The sequence below is a fragment of the Erithacus rubecula genome (assembly GCF_903797595.1).
Source record: "Erithacus rubecula genome assembly, chromosome: 2".
Lineage (NCBI taxonomy): Eukaryota > Metazoa > Chordata > Aves > Passeriformes > Muscicapidae > Erithacus > Erithacus rubecula.
Window position 1 is genome coordinate 3,434,396 of NC_136685.1, and position 22,924 is coordinate 3,457,319.

General features: G+C 41.2%; 1 protein-coding gene across 1 annotated transcript in view; it reads left to right on the forward strand.

Annotated features, from left to right (window-relative positions):
* The window catches only part of PKHD1 (PKHD1 ciliary IPT domain containing fibrocystin/polyductin), a gene marked incomplete at its 3' end in the record, with an annotated part of 229,888 nt that overhangs the window by 116,529 nt on the left and 90,435 nt on the right, over positions 1 to 22,924 (forward strand). The window contains exons 47-51 of the mRNA XM_079298284.1: positions 1,066 to 1,312; positions 10,422 to 10,599; positions 11,225 to 11,420; positions 19,823 to 19,888; positions 21,197 to 21,316. Coding sequence (XP_079154410.1) covers positions 1,066 to 1,312; positions 10,422 to 10,599; positions 11,225 to 11,420; positions 19,823 to 19,888; positions 21,197 to 21,316 — 807 coding nt within the window. The remainder of the gene's footprint in view (positions 1 to 1,065; positions 1,313 to 10,421; positions 10,600 to 11,224; positions 11,421 to 19,822; positions 19,889 to 21,196; positions 21,317 to 22,924) is intronic.

The window sequence follows — 22,924 nt, forward strand, 5'->3', positions numbered from 1 at the left end:
TTGCAATAATATGTATTTATATATAAATGAAGACTGCCCTACAATAACATAGAAGAGAAAAAAGATTTCAGGAGATGAGATCAAAGGACAAGAGGAATAATTAAATCTGACTTGGTCAGGCTAAAACTGGGAATAGGACACTCAAATAGTAACCCATGTGTTGTATGGACACTCCTACCAAAGCTGACTTGTTACAGTCCAGATTTTCTGACATTTCTGTAAATATTAATGTGCCCATAAATTTTAACCTGCATGAATATTCATTGTTTTAGTAGCTATCTGTGTTTCAGTAGTGAAAAAATCATCCAGACTCACTTTTCAGCTAAGGCTTTATTCAGCCAGGTGCTACACATACACAAGAGAGTCAAGTATATTTACAAAATGTACTCACCTCTAAAAAATTTACCTTCAAGAAAAGGCAGACAGGATCTGTAACAGTCATTGTTGTATGGTGTGTAATTTTGGCTGTGGGTTCTGTGAAGGAGAGTTTGGGGTTGCTGAGGAGATGCTGGTGGGGCCAGGAGCAGCACCTGGATGAGGAGAGTCTGCACCACAGTCACAGCAGGGTACTGGGTGAGTTTGGTCTGGCATCAGCACCAACCTTTAGGAAAGATCCCCTGCCTGGGAGCTGTCAGGGATAGGGCTGTTAGGTCCCAGCTAAAATAATGTCTGGAATAATTTTAATTGTTTATGATACAATGTGGGCAATTGGCTCTTTATCTTTGTGCTGTTTAATTTACCAGAATTCATGCATTGTATTGACACTTACCCCCAAATAAACTACCTGTTTGGGAGAAAAAGAGTGTTTTGCTAAAGAAAAACTATTGAAGCTCTTTTCTGAAAAGGAAAACTACTATCTTGAACATTTTGTGACTCTGGCCATAGCACAACAATAGCTACTCCTACAACCATCTTTATGTATTTTCCTGGATCTCCCCATTTTTTTCCCCCATCAGACATTTTCCCAAAGGCAAGGTCATATCTTTTCCTGCAGAGAGTTGTCTCCAGGCCTATTACATGAAGTGACCATTCTGCTTTTTTTTAAATGCTGCTTGTCCCCCACAGGTGGGTTTACAGTGACAGCTGACCATCTGACCTTCACCAATTCCCCTTTCCAAGTGTCCTTCCCTTTTCCTCACTCTGCCATCCTTGAGGATCTTGATGGCTCCACCACGGGGCAGAGGGGCAGTCTCATCCTGCCTTCCACAGATATCCTGGCAGCATCTTGCACAGCCAGTGCCAACTTCAGCCAAGCTTCTGGTGCCAGTGTCTGTGGCAGTCACCTTGTTTTCCACCGAATGGATCTTCATTTGTGAGTATTTGTTTCACTTCCCAAAATACAGCATGGGTTTTGCTTCCATGTGTTATTCTGAGATTGCTCTGAGCTCAGTCCCAGGACTGCTGCCTCTCTGCTTGGTCCTAAACTAGGTCTAAAGCCTGAGCAGTGGCATCTCTTAATCTGCTGTGCTGTCTCCCATGGCCTGCCTCTCCATGGCAGAAGGACAAGGATTTCCTGGAGATGTTGTGTCAGATCTGGATCTCACACTGAAGCATTGATAGCTTGGGAAATTAGAAAGAGCTCCAATAAAAATACTAATCCAGTGCTGGGGTGCAGCCAGGTTGTTCCCATCAGCTTTGGTGCCTGCACAACTCCCAGTTCTGTCCCAGTTCACTTCTCTCCAAGCTGGAATTGTCCCTGCCTTTCACCAGCTGGCAGCTAAGGGGATCCAGTGGAGAAATGCCATTCAGCCAAGAACTGCCACCACTTCTATCACTCATGGAGGACACCTGCAAATTTCTGACATAAGGGTGAAAAAGACTTTCAGAGATCTAAACATCACTTGTGCTTTTCTTTCCATGCTCATCTTTCCTTCCCAGTCCCCTGCTCAGCATTTCACTCTCTTTTTGAAGTACAAATCTGAACAATTATCCATTTTTTTGCTGTGTCGGGTTAGTAGCACACAGGCAGAAATCCTGAAGTGCTCTGTCAGAGGGCTGTTAATTATTCATGTCTACCCCATAATTCATGTTTTAGAAGAAGAAGGGAAAAAAAACCCAGCCCCTTCCCAAACAGGAAAAAACTAATTGGTTGTTCCGTTGAAGGACAAAACTACAAGACTTTGAGCTTCCTGCAGGCTTTGCTTTTTATTACTATGTCACATAATGAAACCAAAAGTCTGCTAAAATACAAGAGTTTGGAATCACTCTGATTTAGCCAAAAGAATACTGGGTAGAAGGCAAAATAAAACTCTTCTTGGTGTCTTGCCTAAGCAGTTAACCATGAGGTCTTGGGGAATTAATTCCCTTTCTGGTCTGTGTTTACCTTGATGAAATGGTCTGCAAGATCTTTGGGGTGGTGCTGTGTGAGTAGATGGAGCTACTCCAAATGTTGCCTGTAGAGTGATTTGGGTCCTTTTGGGTACTGCCACGATGTAATTGTTAATAATTCATGATAATTAATATATTTAATGCACCTTGTTTCTCCTGACATCAAAAGGTGGGTAAGGAGCAAATAGAATCAGGAGTTCATCAACACCATTGCTGCTAACTCTGGAAGACTTAACTAGACCTAAATTTTATCTTCCAAGTAAACTGCAGAGAATTTCCCTGGAGGTGCTCAAGGCTAGGTTAGACTAGATTGGAGCAACCTGGTCTAGTAGAAGGAGTCTCTCCCCATGGCAGGAAGTTGGAACTAAATCAACTTTAAGGTCCCTTCCAATCCAAATCATTCCAGATTCGATGATTAATCATATCAATGACTTCTCAATTCAGGTTTTGTTTCAACCAAGTACCCTTCATTTAGCTTCTTTATTATTCATCTGCATGAGCTGGGAGTCAATTTACATTAAAGATCTTGGCAGTCTGAGAAGAAGAAGCTGCTAGCCTGTCCTGCTGAGGATGTGTACTCAGCAGAGTAACCCCAGAGACCATGAGCATCCTCTCTGTGCTGCTTCCAGATCCTCTCCTGAGCAGCTCCCAGCACCCAAATCATTGTCATGTTTAGTTGAAAGACTGTCAGATCCAGCCAAATGAGTGTGGTGAGTCAGGGAGACTTTGTTCAGATGGACAGAGCTCCAAAAGGAGACTAGGAGAAAACCAGGATGAGGAAAAAAAAGGAGCTGGAGGGGATGAAGAGTCAATTAATAAAACACAACAAGACCAGAGGATGAGGGGGTGGGAAAAGAAGAATGGGTGAATTTTATCCAGATGTATTTGAAGAGTGTTTGCAATAAAAAGGGAATAGTTTAGGATTAATACAATAAAATATGACTAGGAGCAATTGGCAGAGGTTGAGTAAAGAAAATAAAGGTAGGTGGGTGACAAGAAAAAAAATCCTAACAAGTTCCTCTTGGATCCATCTCATCTCAGTGAAAAGACAAAAGCACTGTTGCTTGGCTATCTTTAATTTCTGACAAGAAAAGTTACAAATCTCTCTGGAAGAAATCTTTCTGTCATGCTCTACCAGGCCATGGAATGAGACCTGTCAGGTCTGCAAGTTGAATTTTCTGTGCTCCTCAAAAAGAAAAAAACCATGAGAGGCTTGAGATGGTGGGTTTTTTTAACTTATCCTGAATTTCAGGGGTGGGATTCCAGTTCCAAAAATCTGGAAGGTTGAGGCAAAGAATGAATTTTAGAGGGGAGACCTAGTATGGCAACTTCTGCCTCAGCAACCTCAGGATCATTCCTTGACCCTGAGGGCAACTGGCAAGAATTGGACACGGCCATGGCATTTTTTTAACCATCTCAGTCTCCAAAACATCAAGATGTTGCATCAGCACTAAACTTTAGGAAAGATGCCCAGTCTGGGAGCTGACAGGGATAGGGCTAAAAGAATGTCAGGAACAATTTTAATTATTTATAGTACAATGTGGGCAATTGACTCTCTATCTTTGTGCTGTTTAATTTACCAGAATTCATGTGTTGTATTGACACTTTCCCCCAAAATAAACTATGTGTTTGGGTAAAAAACAGTGTTTTGATAGAGAAAAACTATAGAAGCTCCTTTCTGAAAAGGAAATTACTATCTTGAACATTTTGTAGCCCTCTGTCCTGAGCTACTTCACTCAACAGCTTCCAGGGAAACGGGGATCCATTTCCAAGCTTGCACTGCTGTAACAAAACCCTTCTTCACAAAGTCCAGTTGAAAGTTAAACTAATGTGTCACGCGAGCACACTTTAAAGAGGGGTTTTATGTCTTTTAAAAATGTAATTGGAGCTTATAAAAGTCTTTATAAATTTATATGTGAGAAAGTTATTGAGTGGTCTGAAGCACAGCTTATGCTGTGGCACAGCACAGCATGGCTGCAGGCTAGAAAGGGCTGCTCCAAATGCCACTGCTGCCCATATTATCAGGGAACTATGAATCTCTATTAATATTAATACAAATTTTCATTTAAAAAATTGTCACAAAGTGATTAAGTGACTTTCAAAGTTTCTTCACATTATGCATAATTTTTACAGGAGGAGAGCATTAGAATAATTTGCAGCCTGGCAGCCCCTCATGGCAAAGGGGACTCCAAACACTTGGTGGCTGCAGCTGCCAAAAGGGAATTTCCCTCTTGCTCTGCCTAATTTCCTCTCCTTTTCTCACTGGGGAAGCCTTGGACTTGCTTGTTGGGAAGGATGAACCAGGAAAACCTTACAAATATGAATGCTTAGATTCTGAGAATATAGAAACCATAAGTGAGATTGAAATGAAAGCCATCTTTGAGATACCAAACCTCAGGTACTAAATAACTAGAAGACAATAGGATGGCCAGGCAAAAGTAATTCCCCTTTGATAGAACAATGCCTTCTGCTGGAGAGCAGCTCCAAAGGTAAGAGAAAACCCTACTAGGGTCCAAAAAGTAGTTTTTAGAGTTTAAAGCATAACACACTCTGGTAATGTAATGATTCTGATAGGCTGTATGTAATGCTATAGAATTTGTATCTTGTGTTAGATTGGTTAGTGGAAATTAGAATATTCAACACAGAAGATTTATTGTATTGTAAATGGGAAAATCTCTCTTACTGCTACCACCCCTCTCTTACCTCACTCTCTCACTTCTTTCCCTTACCCCCATTCTCTCTCTGTCCTGCTCAGGGCTGTGGCTGGCTGCCCTTAGCAGGACTCTGTACACCCACACACTCAAAATAACCTGCAACTGTAACACCAGATTATACAGAGTTCCTTAGTTTGTCCCTGGGGACCATCCACCCCAATACAAAACTCCCACACTTGCTCAGCACCAGTCTTGCAGTTTAAGCTTTTTGTTGTCCCCCACTTCTGCTGCAGAGCAAAAGATTGATTTGATACATTTAACTCATAAATCAGCTCTAGCATCCTCTCTTATGATGCATTTTTGCTGCAAACCCACCCACTGCTGATGAAATAGTATCCCCCTACTTCTGTGTCTTTGAATCTTGAAGAGGGTTCAGATGGTTACACTAGATTTGCTTTTCCTTTGATATTTACTCTGTGGTGCCTTCAGCAAAACTGTGAAATAACCTGACAACCACAATTCTTCTCTCAATGTCCTCAGTTCCTCTCTGGCCATGTGTCCTCCCTATGTACATGATTGTACCCACACAGGGGGCTGCTTACATGGTCACTTTTCCTCATAATCCATCCTCTCAGTGCTCCTTTAAAGTATCATGGAGGGCAAATATTAAATTATTGATTGTTCAGTTACCAACTTATCAGCTCACCATTAGAGATTCAGCTTTTACCCTGCTGCATTTCTGCCATTTCAGACATCCCACCAAGAGAAATTTGTTTCCCAGTGGAGGACACCTTTCCATTCACCCTGCAGTGAGAGCTAAGGGCAGCAAAGCCAGACCCTGCACAGTGTTATGAGTATGCAAGACATGATATTTCCTCAAGCCTTCCCTCTCAGCTTGACCACCATCTGAGGTATTTCTAAGGGCAGGGAGATAAATTTAACATTGAGGCAACATTTTCTGGTCCTAAGCTTTCTTTCCTTGCAAGGAGAAATCTGACAAGTCTGTTGGATGCTTCTTATGGGCTGGATAGATCAGAGCCAGGTGTGGGGATTCCCTGTAATAACCAACATATTGATCCTGAAATCACAGAATGGTTTGGGTTAGAAGGACCTTAAAGATCATCTTGTTTTACCTCTGCCATGAGCAGGGACACCTTCCACTACCCCAGGCTGCTCCAAACCCATCCAGCCTGGCTTGGATTCCAGGGATTCTTTAGAGCTCTGCCTGATGTGGGAAATCAGAGTGACCAAGTGCTCCTCCTCTGGTCTTTGCTATGCTCACACTGCAGACATTTGAACTGTTTGCTTACCAGCCACTTTCCAGTTCAGGATTTCTGTCTGATTTTAGTTTTTCTGAAAATATCAGCTTGAAAACTGTAGGATCTGGGGAAATATTTTAAGAACACGGGGGATTTTGGAAGTCAGAGGTAGCAAACTGAAATTCTGCTCTGAATGAATCCATCTTGGCTTGTCAGTCACAACTCTTTCTATTCTTAGGAAACCATCTCAATTTTCCTTTTACTTAAAATTCAGCCTGTTGTGGTGACTCAGGATCAGGGTTAAAGATCTGGTTATTTCCTGAAAGACTTTTGCATGAAAAAAAAATCACTGCTGCTAAGGATTCATAATAAAAGACAGATTTGAATAATGAGCTTGCTATCTCAACAAAGATACACAGATTTACTCAAAACAGCTGAAAATTCTTAGTTCTTGGCAATTAAAATAAAGTGAGCTGGTCTGGGGCCCAAGATTAAACCTGTAAAGTGTTTGATATGGTCATAATTTGGAATTAGCCTCCCTTTGGCCAGCAATAAACATGGACTCTTGATATAAACATTTGGTGTCCCATTTGAAGTTCAATGCTAAATTGTTTCCTGTTTTTGAAGAGGGATAATCATAATGGATTATTACACAAACAGAAAGCATTTAGAGCTAAACAGAGTGCCTGCCTTCATCCACACAGATATGGACCCTTAGGATAAATAAGTTAATGGTAAACATAAACAGGAGAGTTAATATTTGTTCTACTCCATGTTGTTGATTGGCTTAACAAATCCTTTGTGGCCCATATCTGTCGAGCAGTTCTGCTCAATGCATTTGAGCTAAATTACATAACAGTTTATACAGTCACAATTGGTGAATTGTGGCTCAGGCTGTAAAGCCCTATCCTGTAATCCTGCCATATTTCTAAAGCAAATTGCTCCTTAATTGAAACCTGCTTTGATATAAAAATACAGCCTTTACAATGAGTCATCCTTTTTTTTTTCCCCCTTACAGTCTGTAAAGGCTTCCAGCAGTTTAAAGGGAGGGTTAATTTTGCATTAAGACCATTGCCTCCTAGTTTCTTTCAAATAAAGCCAGGAGAAGTTCAGGGGAAGGCTCTTTCCTCTGATAATGAAGCTCTCCACGTTAATGATGCGTGCAGGCTCCCTCGGATCCTCTGAATTAGAAATACTCTGTGCCCAGCACTCTTCTACTTCATTAACATTAAAGAGAGGTAGATTGGTGGCTATTTAGGGCACGGTGAAATCACTGGCTATTTAGGGCAAATGGAAATGGTGCTAATTGTGGCTGGTAATCCCATTAGGAAGATGCTTCTATTCTGGTGACTTTTTGGCATGGAGGTGAAAAAACAACACACTGACACCCTTTCCAAGGGGAATTCATCTCAGGCTTGCACCTGTGTCCTTGCACCAGTTAACTTGTGCACTGAGCTGAGAAGCTTTCTAGGCTCCCCAGATTTTTGGTTTGGTTGTGGGCAGTCTGTCAGGAGTTGGAAATGAATTTATGGGTGGCAACACCTCAAGCAACACATGTAAAAGACAAGGACACAACATTCCATGTCAAGAAAACCCTGGAGGCTCCAGGCCATAAGGTATCTCCTGCTCCTTTTTCTTCCTGGGTCATGAACAGGCGTGACCCAGCTGGACACGAGCCAGATGTGCCCAGGTGTGCCCAGGTGTGCCCAGGTGGGCAAGAGGCCAAAGGCACCTGGGCTGTGCCAGCTCTGGGGTGGCAGCAGGAGCAGGACAGTGCCTGTCCCCTGAGCTGAGACACCTCCAGTGCTGGGACAGCTCTAGGACAAGGACATGGAGCAGCTGGAGTGTGTCCAGGGAAGGGAACAGAGCTGGGAAGGGGCTCAGCTGGAGAAAAGGAGGCTCAGGGGGAACCTTGTGGCTCTGCACAACTCCCTGACAGGAGGGGACAGCCAGGGGGGATCAGGGTCTGCTCCAGGGAACAAGGAACCAAACAAGAGTACACAGCCCTAAGATGAACCAGGAGATGTTTAGATTGAATATTAGCAAGAATTTTCTTATGGAAAAGGAGGTGAGGCATTGAAATGGGCTTCATGGAGTCTCCATGCCTGGAGGGATTTAAAACACATGTAAATGTGGCACTTGAGGACATGTTTCAGAGGTGGCCTTGGCAGTGCTGGGTTAAGGGTTGGACTTGATGATCTCTGAGGTCTTTTCTAACCTAAACAATTCTATGATTCTCCACCTTGTCTGTTATAAGGGACACACAGGAAAAGATATATTTCACTTGACTGTATCCATCTGTAAGTTTGCTGTACAGTTTAAGATATTTATTTGGGGGTTCTATATATTGGTCTCCAACATAAATGGATTTACAGTTAATTCACTAATTAGTAAATTCATTTTGCTATTCACTAGCTATTGGATCTACATGGCTGGTGTGGAATTGCCACCTAAAATTCTGGCAGGTCAGACTTGTATCCCAGCAGGATTCCAGGCTTTCTTCTCTGTCTTTACTTCTGGAAGGACTGGGGAGAGTTCCCCAATAAATGTGATCAAGCTGTTCTCTTCAGAACCCTCCAGCAATGAAAATTTAAATAAATTAATAGTAAAACCACGTGAATTTATGCTGCAGAGAGGATGAGCCTGAGTCTCTGTCACTTGCTGTGACATTGGACATCTTTCCAACTCAATAAGGCACCTTCTGATGAGCAGGAGAGTTCAGCTTTATGTGTGGTGCCCTTCTGCTGCTAGAAATGCTCTCCTGAATACCTGTGCAGGTGCTGATAACTGTGGCAATAATGTGCTTGTTGTCATTTGCTTGCTTAATTAGCAGCCTAATATCCTGGTCCAGTTAATGCCCATAACAGGAGCTTTATTAGTGGTACAAAAGCTGTTTAAGCCTTATAAACTCCTTCCAGTTTCATTGGTCTGCCAATATCTTCTGGTTGAGTGATTCTTTGCTGATTCACACTTTGCTTTGCCACTGCTGTTTCTCAGCTGAATGTTTCTGGGTAACCAGAAAGTGCTTTGACAAAGTGATAGACACTAGAATAACAAAACAAAACAAAACAAAACAAAAAAAACCAAAAAAAACAAACAAAAAAAAATTAAAAATCCAATAACTGATTCCAAAAGAGAAAAGAAAAATATATGTGTGATGGCTGGTTTGGTGATTTTGCATCATCTCCAAAAGCACTAGAGGGAAAAAAAAACCCAACAAACCAATAAAAAACTGCAAATTGCAGGATGATGTGAATTTTAGTACTATCTGTCTTGGGTAAGTAAGTCATATCCAGTCTGGGAGGTTGGATAATATGCTGAGATGTGTAGTTTAAGGTAATGCTTCAAATATTGAGAAAAACTATTAAAGGGATGCATAAAAGAGGGGATTTTTTAAGCTTAGTGTCAGTTCAAATGCAAAAAAAGAGGAGTCTACAGAGACCTTAAATCTAAAGGGTTTATGATCCCTCATGATATCAGTGGTAATGTTGATCTGTTCAGAAAGGGGTTTTTCTCCTGACTAGATTAACTAGAATTTAGGAGTGCCAAGTTCTAGTGAAAAAGGGGGTTGAGTTCTCATTTGGAGGCTCAGAAGAACTGCTGTACTAAAAGTTCTTCCATTTTGTGAAGGATTTAATCAGTCTGCAGGAGATCAGCTCTTTGGATTGCACAGAATTTTTTTGACCACTGAAATGGAAGTGATTAATCACAGAATGATTTGGGTTGGAAGAGACCCTAAATATCATTATTCCCACCCCTACCATGGAAAGGGACACCTTCCACTGGACCAAGTTACTCCAAACCCCATCCAGCCTGGGATGAGGCTAATAAGAAAACCAAATTTCATGATGATCCTAAAAATCGAACCTGAGGTCCATGAGTCTGGCAGAGGGAAATTACTCTGGGAATGTAGAAATTGGGACCCTGGATGTTACCCCTGCTCTGCTCTCTTCTTCTTCCTTTACTCCTACATGCTGTGTCTCCCTTTTTCTCTTTTTACAGCACTTGGGGAAAAATATTGTTTCTTATGGCATTTGTAAAGAATTACAAAAATGGAGACACATTCTAAAGGAGATCCAGCACAGCTCCTGTAATTCAAATAAAAATAGAACTGTGCAGGTTGCAAAATGACAGAGTTCAGTGTAAAAATGTAATTACTTTCTTTTTTTTTTTCCTGCAGAAAAGAGGCTCCAGACATTCCCTATAATTTAACTGTGACTGACAGTAGGAATAAGACAAACACAGTCAATTATGTCCCTGATACTTTATCAAACCTGTATGGCTGGATGGTTCTTCTCTTGGATAAAGAGACTTACACATTGACATTTGACAACCCTTTGGTCAGCAAACAGCTCCAGGTAACACAGGAAGGTTTTATAATTTAAGAATTCTATCTGGAACAGACAATCATGCTTTCATCTCTTTGGGTGAACAGAGAGGAAAAAAAATAGAGTTAAGTGCACTGAGAAAGTGTCTCTGTATTTATGAGCTTAGATAAGATGATTGATAAGCTCTCCCTTATCTCTTAGATAAACTGGCAGTGGTCACCTGGAGCAGGAAGGTCATGGAATCATGGAATGGCTTGGGTTGGAAAGGACCTGAAAGCTCATCCAGTTCCAACCCCTGCCATAGGCAGGGACACCTTCCACTAGAACAGGTTGCTTCAAGCCCCATCCCACCTGGCCTTGGACACTTGATGATTTTGGATATTTTAGGGGAAAGTTCAGTGGGTGCTTAGGAGCCAGCAGGATTTTTACTGCCTTAAGAAATGTTGAAGCACAGTTTTCAGAAGACATTGCTCCTCCTCACCTTTCAAAGGTGATGAGGAGAGTTGATTTTTTCTGCATTTACCATCACCTCCTGCTTAGTTTTACATTTCTTTTCAACACATGTTGTTCTCAACACCATCCTCTTTACCCCTTTCTGCTGCCCTCCATGGAGCTCTAATCACAGACATGTTTCTCTTGGTTCCCTCTTCTCCAGTATTCAGTGACATTTAGCAACTTCAAGGCTGGGAATTACCTGCTGGTGGAGCACAAGGATCTTCCTGCCCATTTTGAGGCTGTGGTGTCCTGTGGGACAAGGAGGGGACAGCCACTCCAATTGCTGCCTTCATATGGACACCACAGGGGCTGTGACTGGCACCTTGACAGCAAACTGGGCAAGTTCACCTATCTGGGTAAGTGCAATCTACATTTGTCATCAAGAATGGTGACAGAGCTGATGCCTCTTTAATTTAAACCCCAAATCTACTTAAGGCCAACTTTAAATGGCTTTTCAATAAGTGAGAGGTCCCTCAAAATGTTGATCAAATAGGTTAAGTGCAATCAGGTGCATCCCTAGCTGATCTATCTGATGCCTGACCCAGCAACAAAAGGCATGTGCCATAAATGGTGGGTGATGTGACATCATTTGCATTTTGAATTGGCTTTTTTTGGAGTGGTAAAGGCATTAAATTCCACTAATGACCTCTGCTGTCATCTGGTCCTAAATCACAGGTATTATTAATAAATTATGGTCATCTTGCTAGCCTGGGCCCACTGAAGGGAGGAAGATTACTGGGAGAGAACTTTTCCTAAGCCTGGAAACTTCCAAAGACATCTTAGAACTTTGCCATTGTGACTTTGTGCATGAGATCATGGAGTGTGGTGGTCTTTTTCATTTTAAGAACTGGACATTTGCCATAATTCTCATTCTCAGGCAAATGATTTTATAAATGTCAAAACTCTCTATGTCAAAAGCAAGGTGATGATTGTTGCCTTTATTAATAGTAACAGAACTAGGAATCACAAATATATTTTGGTGTCTTTGAGAAGATTAGCTTCTCTTTCATGACTCCTACCAGGAAAATAAAGATGATGATTTTTATTCTAACATATTATTTTTCACTCTCTGTTCCATTAAATTTAATAAATTTCCCTTGATTTTGCACTACTGAGATGGCATGCAAATGGCTTTAGAACAATCCTAATGACAATGGAGAGGCAGGCAATCCACTGAGCTTGGTCTGGGAGCAGTGAAAATCAACCAGTGTGGAAAAACATATTTGTGGGGAAATGGGGAAGCCCAAACCTTAACCTCAGTCTGAGGATCACACTTACTGTGTCCACCTCTGGTCCTTCAGCAACTACCACAGTATAGTTTGTGTTTAACATTTCAGCTCTAAAAATGGGCTGGTTTCAAATTATAAAAGATCCCTGTGCTTGCTAAATCCCAAACTGTACTGCTCATCACCTGGGGGTCTGTCTGGTCTAGGCCAAAGCTGTGCCAGGAATTTGGCCAGCATTATAACCATGTAGATTTTTTGGGGTTCTGGTTTTAGTTCTGTGTCCTGGCCTTGCTTAGATATAGTCCAGGTGTAGCCTGGCTACTGTAAATTTAGCTGTTGTGTCAAAGCCTTGCCAGAGATTAAATCAGGTATTTAATGAAAGAAGAAAATTGGTTTATTATTTCTGTTTGCTAACAGCATAAATTTGTTCCTTCAGATATAACAGATGACTGCATTTCTGTTTGTCTGTCCATGCACTGTCAGAGCAGCATGGGAAAGCTCAGAGGATGGCATCAGAGCTTGGCCTCTGCTGTTGAAAATAGAGGAGATGACAGTCTTGGGAAGACTGAGGCACGAGTGGTCTGGCTGGCATATGCCACTCTTGCATCACAGATACTTTCTTGTCCTTCTCTTGCCTTAACTTTCACCTTGATTTTTATTACATGAAGTGCTTGTTGTGGCTCTTCATCCAAATTATGAGGGGAAATTATGAAAACACCTAACATATAATTTGTGCTGTGAACATTTTCTGTGAGGACTTTCACAGGAGTGAGATCAATAATCCAGTGTCGGTGTAGGGTAAAAGTTTGAAACAAAGCAAACAGATTCCTGGCCCTGGTGTAGGATTGAATTTCTCTGTGCAGGCTGAGAGGGTGAGGATAATTAGCCAGCAGAGCAGATTCGTGGCATGTGGTGGACTTTCCATCACTCAGGTCCTTAGATGATGCTTGGCTGTCTTTTCAGGGGAATATGCTGCAGCTCTGCAAGAAGCTATTAGAAACCTCACAGGCGAGATTCATGCTCTGTAGGAGGTCAGAGAAAGCTGCCACAATAGTCCCTTCTGGCCCTAAACCCCACCAGTCCACCTACCCACCCAGAGAGGACAAGTATAGAAGGTCTGGCCTTCAGAACATCTTCCTGCCTGACTACACAAGTTGGCTCTTTTAGAATTATGATTATTATTATTATTATTATTATTATTATTAAATATTTTATTTACACTTAAATATATGAAATAATTAGCCAACTAATTAATCCCGTTTACAAGCTTTGTGGGATTCTTCAGCTGCCAGTCATGCCCAGCCTTGAGTCTCAGCTCCCTCCTCCATCAGCCTTGGTCTCCATGGCTACAGGCTGCATCTGCTGACACCCCACTCTCTATTTACTGCTTAATTAAGAATTTCAAGCTCAGCCCTTATCTGCCGCTAAGAACAAGAACACACTGTTAAGAAACTCCAAATTTAGGCTGCTGCACAAGGAAAGCCTTTCTTGTTGTCCTGACTGCGTGGAGCCTCTTTAACTACCCTCTTGGCAACTGCGCTGCCACCCTTCAATCAAAAATCATTAAATGGGGCAGAGATAATGAGCATGTAGCATATCGAAAGGAGGATGTTTGCTCGGGCTAAGGAGGAAAAGCTGTAAGGGCCCATAAGCAGCCGCCACTTCAAAGGCAGAAGGGGCTGATAAAGAGTCATTTGTTCCTGTTTGACTTATGTAAAAGGTCTGGTATGTCGCAGCCCCGTCTAGCAGACGCGGGTCCCCCCTCTCCAGGCTCGTGTGTCAGCGCTCGGGCAGCTGGGCGCAAACAGCATCAGCCCGAGCATAAAATCATAAAAACCACGGCCACAATGGGCACTTGTAGGGGGTGATGTGGGGACAATGGCGAGACAATTATTGCAGCTGCTCGGGAGGGACATCATTCTTCCTGCCCGAAATCGGTGGCTCTGGCGGGGCGCAGGGCAGAGCTCCGGCGTATTAGTCATCCTCCGACTTTTTTTGGGAGCGTTTCGGTGGGGTTTCGACAGCTGCTGGTGTAGCACCTCTTGGCCAGAATTGTACATTCTGGCAGGGGTCAAGTCACTTTTGACCCTCTGCTTTTGTGCCCCTCCGAAAGCCTTTTTAGGGCAAACTGTGGGGAAGTGGCAGGGGTGCGTTACATCCAAAATTAACGTCGGTAAATACGGATCAGATGCCAGCTCATTAATGAGCAGGCTCCTGAATTCACACAGCCTTTTACTCAAGCCTGCATGGGGGAGAAAATGAGGAGAAGGGGAAGGAAAAGCCCGTGACTGAGAAGATATTGTTATTCAAACGAAGCAGGCAGCCCAATGAAGCCACCTTGGCCAGAAGTTTGCATTGGGTTCAGGCTTTCCCTGTGCCCTCTTCCATCAGAAACTGCCAGGCGTCATGCAAGTGTTTGTTTATCTCTGGGGGAGAAGAAAAGGTCTGTCTAACACAAAAGGCAAGAAAATAGACCGTATGGAGGGGATTAAAGGAGTTAAGTTGCACTGATGGTTGGGGTCTTGTCAATTAGGCTTGGGAGCAGGAGAATGCAGGGGGTGCTGAATGGGGAGAAATGATTGTAATGGAGAATGTTTCTGTTAGATGGGCAATGATCCTATTAAAAAAGATAGTCACTGCTACCTACATACATACATGAAACTGTTAACCAGCCACTTTAAAAATCACATTTTCAGACCATTTTAAAGGAATTTGCATCAAAGGACAGGTAAGCCCATGCCCCTTCTGGATGCTGGGTGAAGGGGAGGCCCAGGGATCTTGAAGCATCCCATGCCAGTCATTGCAGCAGCTTTCCTTTGACATGATTCAAAGCATCACCCTGATTTTCTCTAGGGCACCCTGTGTGCTAAGAGAAATGATCCTCAAAGGTCACTGTGGGCTGCAATTGTGGTGTGACTCTGAAACACTCATGGGCTGTGGCTCAATCATATTTCAGGGGAGTGAAACTTGATATAACCAGGCTGAATAAAAAAACAAAACAAAACCAAACTACTTATTTTAACAAGAGTGGTGGAAATAAACATCCCATTGGGACATTGGGCATATTTTGTAGGAGAAATATCCTTTGTAAATTGTAATAATAACATTATGAGCTTTTTAAGTCTGTTACAAATTTCAGCATATGGTGCCACAGCATGGTACTGCTCCTTGGTTAAGGTCTCTGGGCAATACTGGAACTGGCTAAAAACCAGAGAGATGTTGTTTCCTTTCAGTTCACTTTTGAAATGTTTAAATCATTTTCTTTTGGAATGAAACAAAGTGTTGGCTTCCTTCACCTCCAGATTTCTTTTGTTTTGATTTTTTTTCCCCTAAAAATTGAAGTGCTGGAGAGAAGCATTATTGAAAACATCGCTGAAAGAGTTATCAAACTTTTTATTTATCCCAATACATTTTTCAGTAGACACAACTTTCATGGAGATGGGTCATCCTGCTGACTTTGCTCAGGCTGCTCATGTGTGAGTTGTTAAGAGGGCCTGAGGCTCAAATTCACATTACTGCTGTGTCAGAAGCATGTTTACAATTTCCATAGTTCTTAAAAAAAATAATTTGATTATACTCATTGTCTTTTCTAGATTCTTTAAGAATGATCTCACTTCCATTAGGCTCTGTGGGTTTCTGTAATTGCTTTGTATAGGAGGAAAAACACTCTTAAGAATGTTTGTTTCTAATATTAAAATGCAGAAAATAAATAAACACAGATATTTTCTATTGTCTGGGGTAAAGTAGAACCCTATGTGAAAGACATGAAGAATGGAGCTAATTCTTTACAGAGGACTGATTGTACAGGGATGAGTCTTTTCTTCCAGCCAGATAAATCTCACCCATATCAGTTGCTTCAGAGGGCCAGTTGACCAGATGTGCTGCTCAGTGATCTCCATGAAATCAAAGTCAGTTCTTTGCAAAGAGGTTCCCCTTGTAATTATAGAATCATAAACCAATTTATGTTGTAAAAGACCTTCAAGGTCACCAGGTCCAATCTTGTCCCCCAGACCAGGGCACTGAGTGCCACATCCAGTCTTGTTTTCAACAACTCCAGGTGTGGTGACTCTACCAATTTCCTGGGCAGGCTGTAGCAATACTGAACCACTCTTTCCCAAAATAAATTCTTCCTGATGTCCAACCTGAACCTCCCCTGGTGCAGCTTGAGGCCATTTCCTCTTGTCCTGTTGCTAATTCCCTGGGAGAAGAGACCAACACCCCCTGGCTATGACCCCACTCCAGGGAGCTGCAGAGGATCCCAGGATCCTCCCTGGGATTGTTTTTCTCCAGGCTGAGAACCCCCCACCTCATTCCCTCAGCTGCTCAATTTTTGTAGTAGACACAAAGAGAAGAAACAACCTTCTCCTGATGGGTGAGCTCCCATCCTTCTGGCATGGAAGCAGAGAAACCAGAGAGTGTAGCAGTTGCAGAAATAAGATGATGAAATGCCCTTATAATCCTGTCAGGGTTGATTTTTTTTTTTTGTTTATGTGATGTCTGCAGGAGGAATTTCACACAAATGACAATCTGCTGTAAGCAAGAATCTGTGTCCATCAACCCAAAGACATATATACATATATATATTTATATAGTGTATATATGTGTATATATACAAATAAAAATTAAATTGTGTCTATCTATTTATATGTATATAAAAATATATACATATATAAAAATTATATTAATATAAAAATATATATGTATATAAAAAAAAATATATATATATATTTATTTATTTATAAAAAAATGGGGTTTTTACACCTCTTCTCCCTACTTCATTGTCTCATTATACCATAATTCTGGGTATCTGCTGCAGAAGATCCTCACAGGGGGTGACAAAACACCCTCTCCCAGGCTCTCCAGTTTCTAGAGGTGTGTCTCACTGTGTTGTTGATTGTGCTGCCTGAAAAGTTTTGATCTCCCCGTGATGGATGTCAGCCCAATTGATGTTAAATAGCATGGAGCTGCTTGTTATTTGTAAGTCAGGCTATTGGAGCCATTTATCCTAGTTTCAGCCCTTCCTAATATCCACAGGCAAAATTCCGAGTCACTGCAAAGCTGATAAAAGACTGAGTTGCTCCTCCTTCATGTTCACTCAAGGAGCCCTGAACCAGGAAAAGTTAGCAGCAGTATCATCCAGAAGGCCTATATTTATGATTCACAGCCCAAAGATCCAGGAGGAGCTGTAATAAGGCAGAAAATTGATGAGCCTTATAAAGGTTTTATACAACTAAACCCTGGAGCCTTATAACTACATTTTGCCAAGAGTCACCTTAATTCAATGTTTACTAATGATGTCCTTCATCCTGAAGTGCCTGCATCTCTTCCTGTCCTGCAAAACCCAGTGATAACATACTGAGCAGCACAACAAAACCACCAGAAGGACTGTGTCACTGTAGCCTTGATTAAACCCAAAGCCTTTTACATTTACTGTTCACTTTTTAGGGGTATTTGTGGGAAAAGGCAACAAAATAGTGCTGATTCATAGTTTACACCCATTTATATAAATAATTGTACAAGTTACAGGGATGTGGAGAGTTTTGGGGGGACTTCTGTCCCTGATTCTTATGCTCATGTCAAGGGTATAAATAAATTATAATGATTTGAATTGTCATGCTCTCTGGTGGGATGACACTTCAAATATGAGAAACTTTTATTTTGCCCTGCCTGTGGACAGAGCAATGATAAAACTCTGGACTGAATTAAATCTTAATGATTCCTCTCTTCACCATGTAAGGGGATTGAACCCTGTTATGAGGTCTATGCACCATATTGATCAAGTTTTATGTTCCCTCAGGATTTAATTAAAACAGCTTTTCTCTGAAAAAGATACAAACATCCTTAATTAGATGATTACATCCTAGTGCCTGAAAAGTAAGAAAAAAAAAATCAACTCCAACAAACCTCACAGAATATATTTAGGTGAAAAAGAATAGTATCAGTATTTGGTTGTCTTGTTTTTCCTAAGCCTGTTGTATCAGCTTTGGCAACTGCTTCACCCTGTGTGAGAAGGAAAAACACTATAACCATAAAAGTACACAGATGTATTGTCTGAAAGCCACAAGAGCTGTGTCAGAGGCTTTAAATTAGCAGTTTCATGTCATATTTTCCCTTCAAATGTTCACCTTGTGGCCACTCAAGGCATGCTGCTGTTGAGTGTGAGCTCTGTGTGATGGTTTGGGGCAGATTGATTTGACTGATACATGGATCAGATCCCAGCTACTGTTGGGAGAGAAGGTGTCACCGAAGAACAGGGCTGAGGCACCTGATTACTAATTAATCAGACATGAGAAAAACCTCGTGGAATCAGTTTCTGTTTAATTATGGAAGCCTCATTTGGCATAGGAGCATATGCTGCTAACTCAATCGAGTGCTTTCAACTGACATCAAATAGTAATTATCAGAAAGAATCAAGTTTTTTGATTATTCATACTAATTTATTGAACACTTAAAATTAATGAACCTCAGTTATTTTAAATTTGCTCAGTTGCACTGGGAGAAAAGGAGGGAGGTAGGGAAGGAAGGGTTTCTCAATTTAAAAGTGCAGAGACTTGTTTAAAGATAAAATAAGTAAATTACAATATGGCATGAAATCCCATAGGAGGGTTGATGCACACAGAGGAAATTTCCAGGCATGTTCTGGAGCTGAGGAAAGTTCTGACAATGACTTCATTGATACAATTCTTCTACACCCCCCAAAAAAATCTTCCAACAACACTTTAGGGTCACCATAAGGGGCTGGGCAGAGGACAGGAGATTTATTTGTTTGTCAGAGTGTTTCTATTTTAACCTACAGTTGTTCCAGTCTGGTGACTGAAAGGAAGTGCCTTTCTATGCCACTGGAGATGAAGGGGAGGTGGGATTTTAGCTGGGTCTGAAGCAGATTTCTGCTGCTCCTCTTTGATTTGCATTATTCTGGCCCTTCTCCTGCTGACAATGCACGGGCACAGAGGTTACCACTGTGATAATTGCTGCTGACCCCTTTTCACAGCACAGAACACAGGGTCCCTGTCTCCAGTCTATAAAGTCTGACTAATTAAAGCATCTCTTTCAGATACCAGATTTTGGGGGCCAAAAAAAAAAAAAAAAAAAGTCAAAACTGAACTACAAAACAAAAGCTGTATTTCGCTGTTTGAGCCAGTTAATATATTATGCATTCAGTGGTGTGATATTGCTTGTGTGAGTGGAGCTGCTGTGGATTTATAGTGGGATAAATGAGATTTGAATTCCAGCCTAGAATTTCTGATTGTTGAATGTTTTCTTTTTAGCTGTTTCTAATGAGTTGTCTTGAGACCATCCGTATCTGTAAATTAAAATGTGTTTGTTTAATCCTTTCTCAAAGCACACAAAAAAAGGACAAAAAATGCTTAGAAAACATGTGTAGTTACTGTTAAAGGAAATGTTTTTTGTGGAAATGTATAACGTTGTAAGGAATTAATATGTGGAAATGGATTAATTTTTTTTTTTTTTTTTTTTTTTTGGTGTTATTTTGAAATTTCTTGTTGTAACTCCCTAAAATTCTCTGTGTTCAGTCACAGGAGCTGACTTAATTCAGGTCACACTGAAAGAGAAGGAAACAGTGGCTTTACCTACCCCAGGTATGTGAAAGTCTGTCAGAAAACCTTGGTCTGGGAGTCACACCATTTCTTTTTTATGGCTTTTTCAGGAGTAAATTGCTATTTTTCACTTCAATATTTTCTACATTTATCAAGCCAACAGAGGCTCTTGGTATTCATTTAGGCATTTCATTGAGCCCTATCTACCATTGCTCAAGATAAATGTGTGATTCCACAGGAAAAAAAACACTATAAACTTTTCCTGGGAAATTACCACAGCAGATCAGAAAGGTCATGGAGAATGTAAGACTGCAGAGAATTTTAGTGCTTCATGGTCTGATATTACTGCTCAATTTCATGTTGAATCAGACAGAAAAATATACCAGAGACAAGGGAGACCTCCAAATTTTGATGTTTTTAAGTATTAACTGCCTTGCTATGTTGTGTATGAACAATAATCACTTATGTGGAAAAAGGGTTTAGAGACATTTTGGCAGGGTGTTTCTCCCAGAACAAACAAGTTATAGGAGAGACAGACCCAAGCTTAAGGAACTCTGCACGGATTTAATTTCTGTGTTTCCCTGTGCTGACAAAGGTTTTTTTACACTACAACATTACTGAGCTGGGTCTAGCCCCCAAAACCTACATATGTGCTTGTTCCCATATTTTCAATCCCCAAAGAAACTTTCCTCAAGAATAAAAAAGCCAGAATTCCCTTTAGAGTGGAAGGAGAGAAGTAGGTGCTTGCAGAGGCCTCCAGAGGGAGGCCCTGCCTGCATTAGTCTAGGATTCACTAAATTTAGTGTGCAGGATTTTCCCTTGAAGGTTTCCCTTCCTCTCTTGTGGCAGAACAAACTTAAAGGCAATTAATTTATGAAGCCTGGCTAGTTAGCTCTCTAAACTACAAGTGCAAGACAAGTACCTGCATTTTGTGAACTCAGTTTCTTCCAATATTTTCCTAAGGCTCAGGAGTTTTCTTTTGGATTGACCTGAAAAAGAAAATTTTGGAGAAGGAGCAGGAGTTTCCATGTGTGTTTGTTCAACTGTTTTTCCAAGGCAGGTCTTGGTCACCCCTTGGAATGAGAAAATTCCTTTTCTGGATGGTAGCAAGCTTGTAAGAGTTGATCACTAAGTATTTTAAATTTTTCATACTTTGGGAAAATATGGAGATTCCCATGCCCCTGGGAATTCAATCACACAGTTTTCTTTAGGCATGGAAAATAACAAAGAACATTTAGTGTTGCTTCATCAGTGACAAAAGGAAGATGTTAATGCTTGACTGTCAAAGAAATGGTAATTCTTCCAACTACAGAAAATGATAATTCTGTCTTTATATGTCCTGTTTTGTAGCTCCTCCTTGTGCTGTGATGAAATGGTCACTGGCAGAGACGTGGAATGGTGTGGGGAAAGGCTGGGGTGGATCCAGTGGCAGCATCCCAGGCCCTGGGGAAGATGTCATCATCTTGCCAAGTACGTGAGGAAGGAAAGGAGTTTGATTTCTGGGGGCTGCTGGGCTCTGCCTGCACTGGGATTTATATTTGTGTTCCAATACAGGCTGCTTGGCCCTGGTGGCCATTCCAGTGTGTGCAGCACCCTGCATTACCATCACTGCAGTACCAAAATGTAGTTTTTGGTAGAGAATGATAATTCTTTTCCATTTTCACATGTACATGAGCACAAGCACTTATACTGACTTTCCAGCTGGAGTATGTACAGGGACCTTAATTCAATTGTGAGACCCAGAACCACAGTTCACAAAGAGCTCATCTCTTGACCCATCTATATCTGTTTTGTGCAAGAATCATATTTTACATTTCTGCAATTGCATCACCTTTCATTTTACTTTTCTGTTGTAATTCTCACTTATCAATGGTAATCTCTGAAACAATTTGCCATGGATGTCTCCTAGACATTTTAGCTTAGGCCTGTATTTCAGCCTGAGTTACATTTAAATATCTGCTCATCTTATTTACTATTTACTTATTTACTGGATTTTAGTTAATGTATTAGGGAATTTGCAATAAAATCTGGAGAAAAAACTTGTGATAACCATTTTACATAAGAGCTGACCCTCCTCTGACCAGGAAGTTGGACTACATGAAGTCCTGATCCCAGAAAAAATTATTGAATGATCCAATTAATATTGTTTGATATGTACCTGAAATACTCTAGAAAATGATGCTGTCTCCTTCTCATTTGTATGAAACCAGTTAAATCTCTCTACCTACCACAGCTTTACTTCTGGAAATGTGGAATGTGGATAACAATGCTTCATGTCTACTGTTCTCCTACCTGGTTTTGGTTTATGACTTTTGTGGAAGGAAATGTTTGTGTACTATGTTGGTATTTGGGCATGGAGGTTCAGTCATGGTTAGGGCATCTCTGGCCTGTGTCATTTATATGTGTATATATATTTTTATGAAGAGAGACCCTAACCATGACTGAAATTCCATGCTCAAATACTATATATATATAATTGAAGGTTATATTGTATATATATATAATTGAAGGTTATATTGAGAATTATGATTCACCTTCAATATATATTTAGTGTAATCTTCATTTTTCTGACAAATATGACAAAAAAAAACTTTTAAAAAAATTGCATTTCTTCACTTTTGGGGGGAAATTACGTTGAGCTGAAGAGTAGACAATGTTGGAATTCAGGGTGAATTTCTCCATGGAAAGGGTAGTCAGGCATTGGCAGGGGCTGCCCAGGGGGTTTGGAGTGCCCGTCCCTGGAGGTGCCAAGGAAAGTTCTGGGCTTGGCACTCAGAGCTCTGGGCAGGTGGCAAGGTGGGGATCAGTCACAGGCTGGACTCTGATCCTGGATGTCTTTTCCAGCCTTAATGATTCTGTGATTCTGTGATAACTGTTTCACCAATATCAGCCCATGACTGTCATTAGAACATTCCATTCTTCACCATCATGTGTCAGATGCAAATATGAAGAGGCACAGAGGTAAATCACAATTTACACAGAAGCAGAGAATAACAAATGAATAAATAAACAGGTTTGGCTGAGGGTTTGGAGTTCTGTTGTTTAGATCAGACCAAGAGAGTAGAAGATGAAGGATCA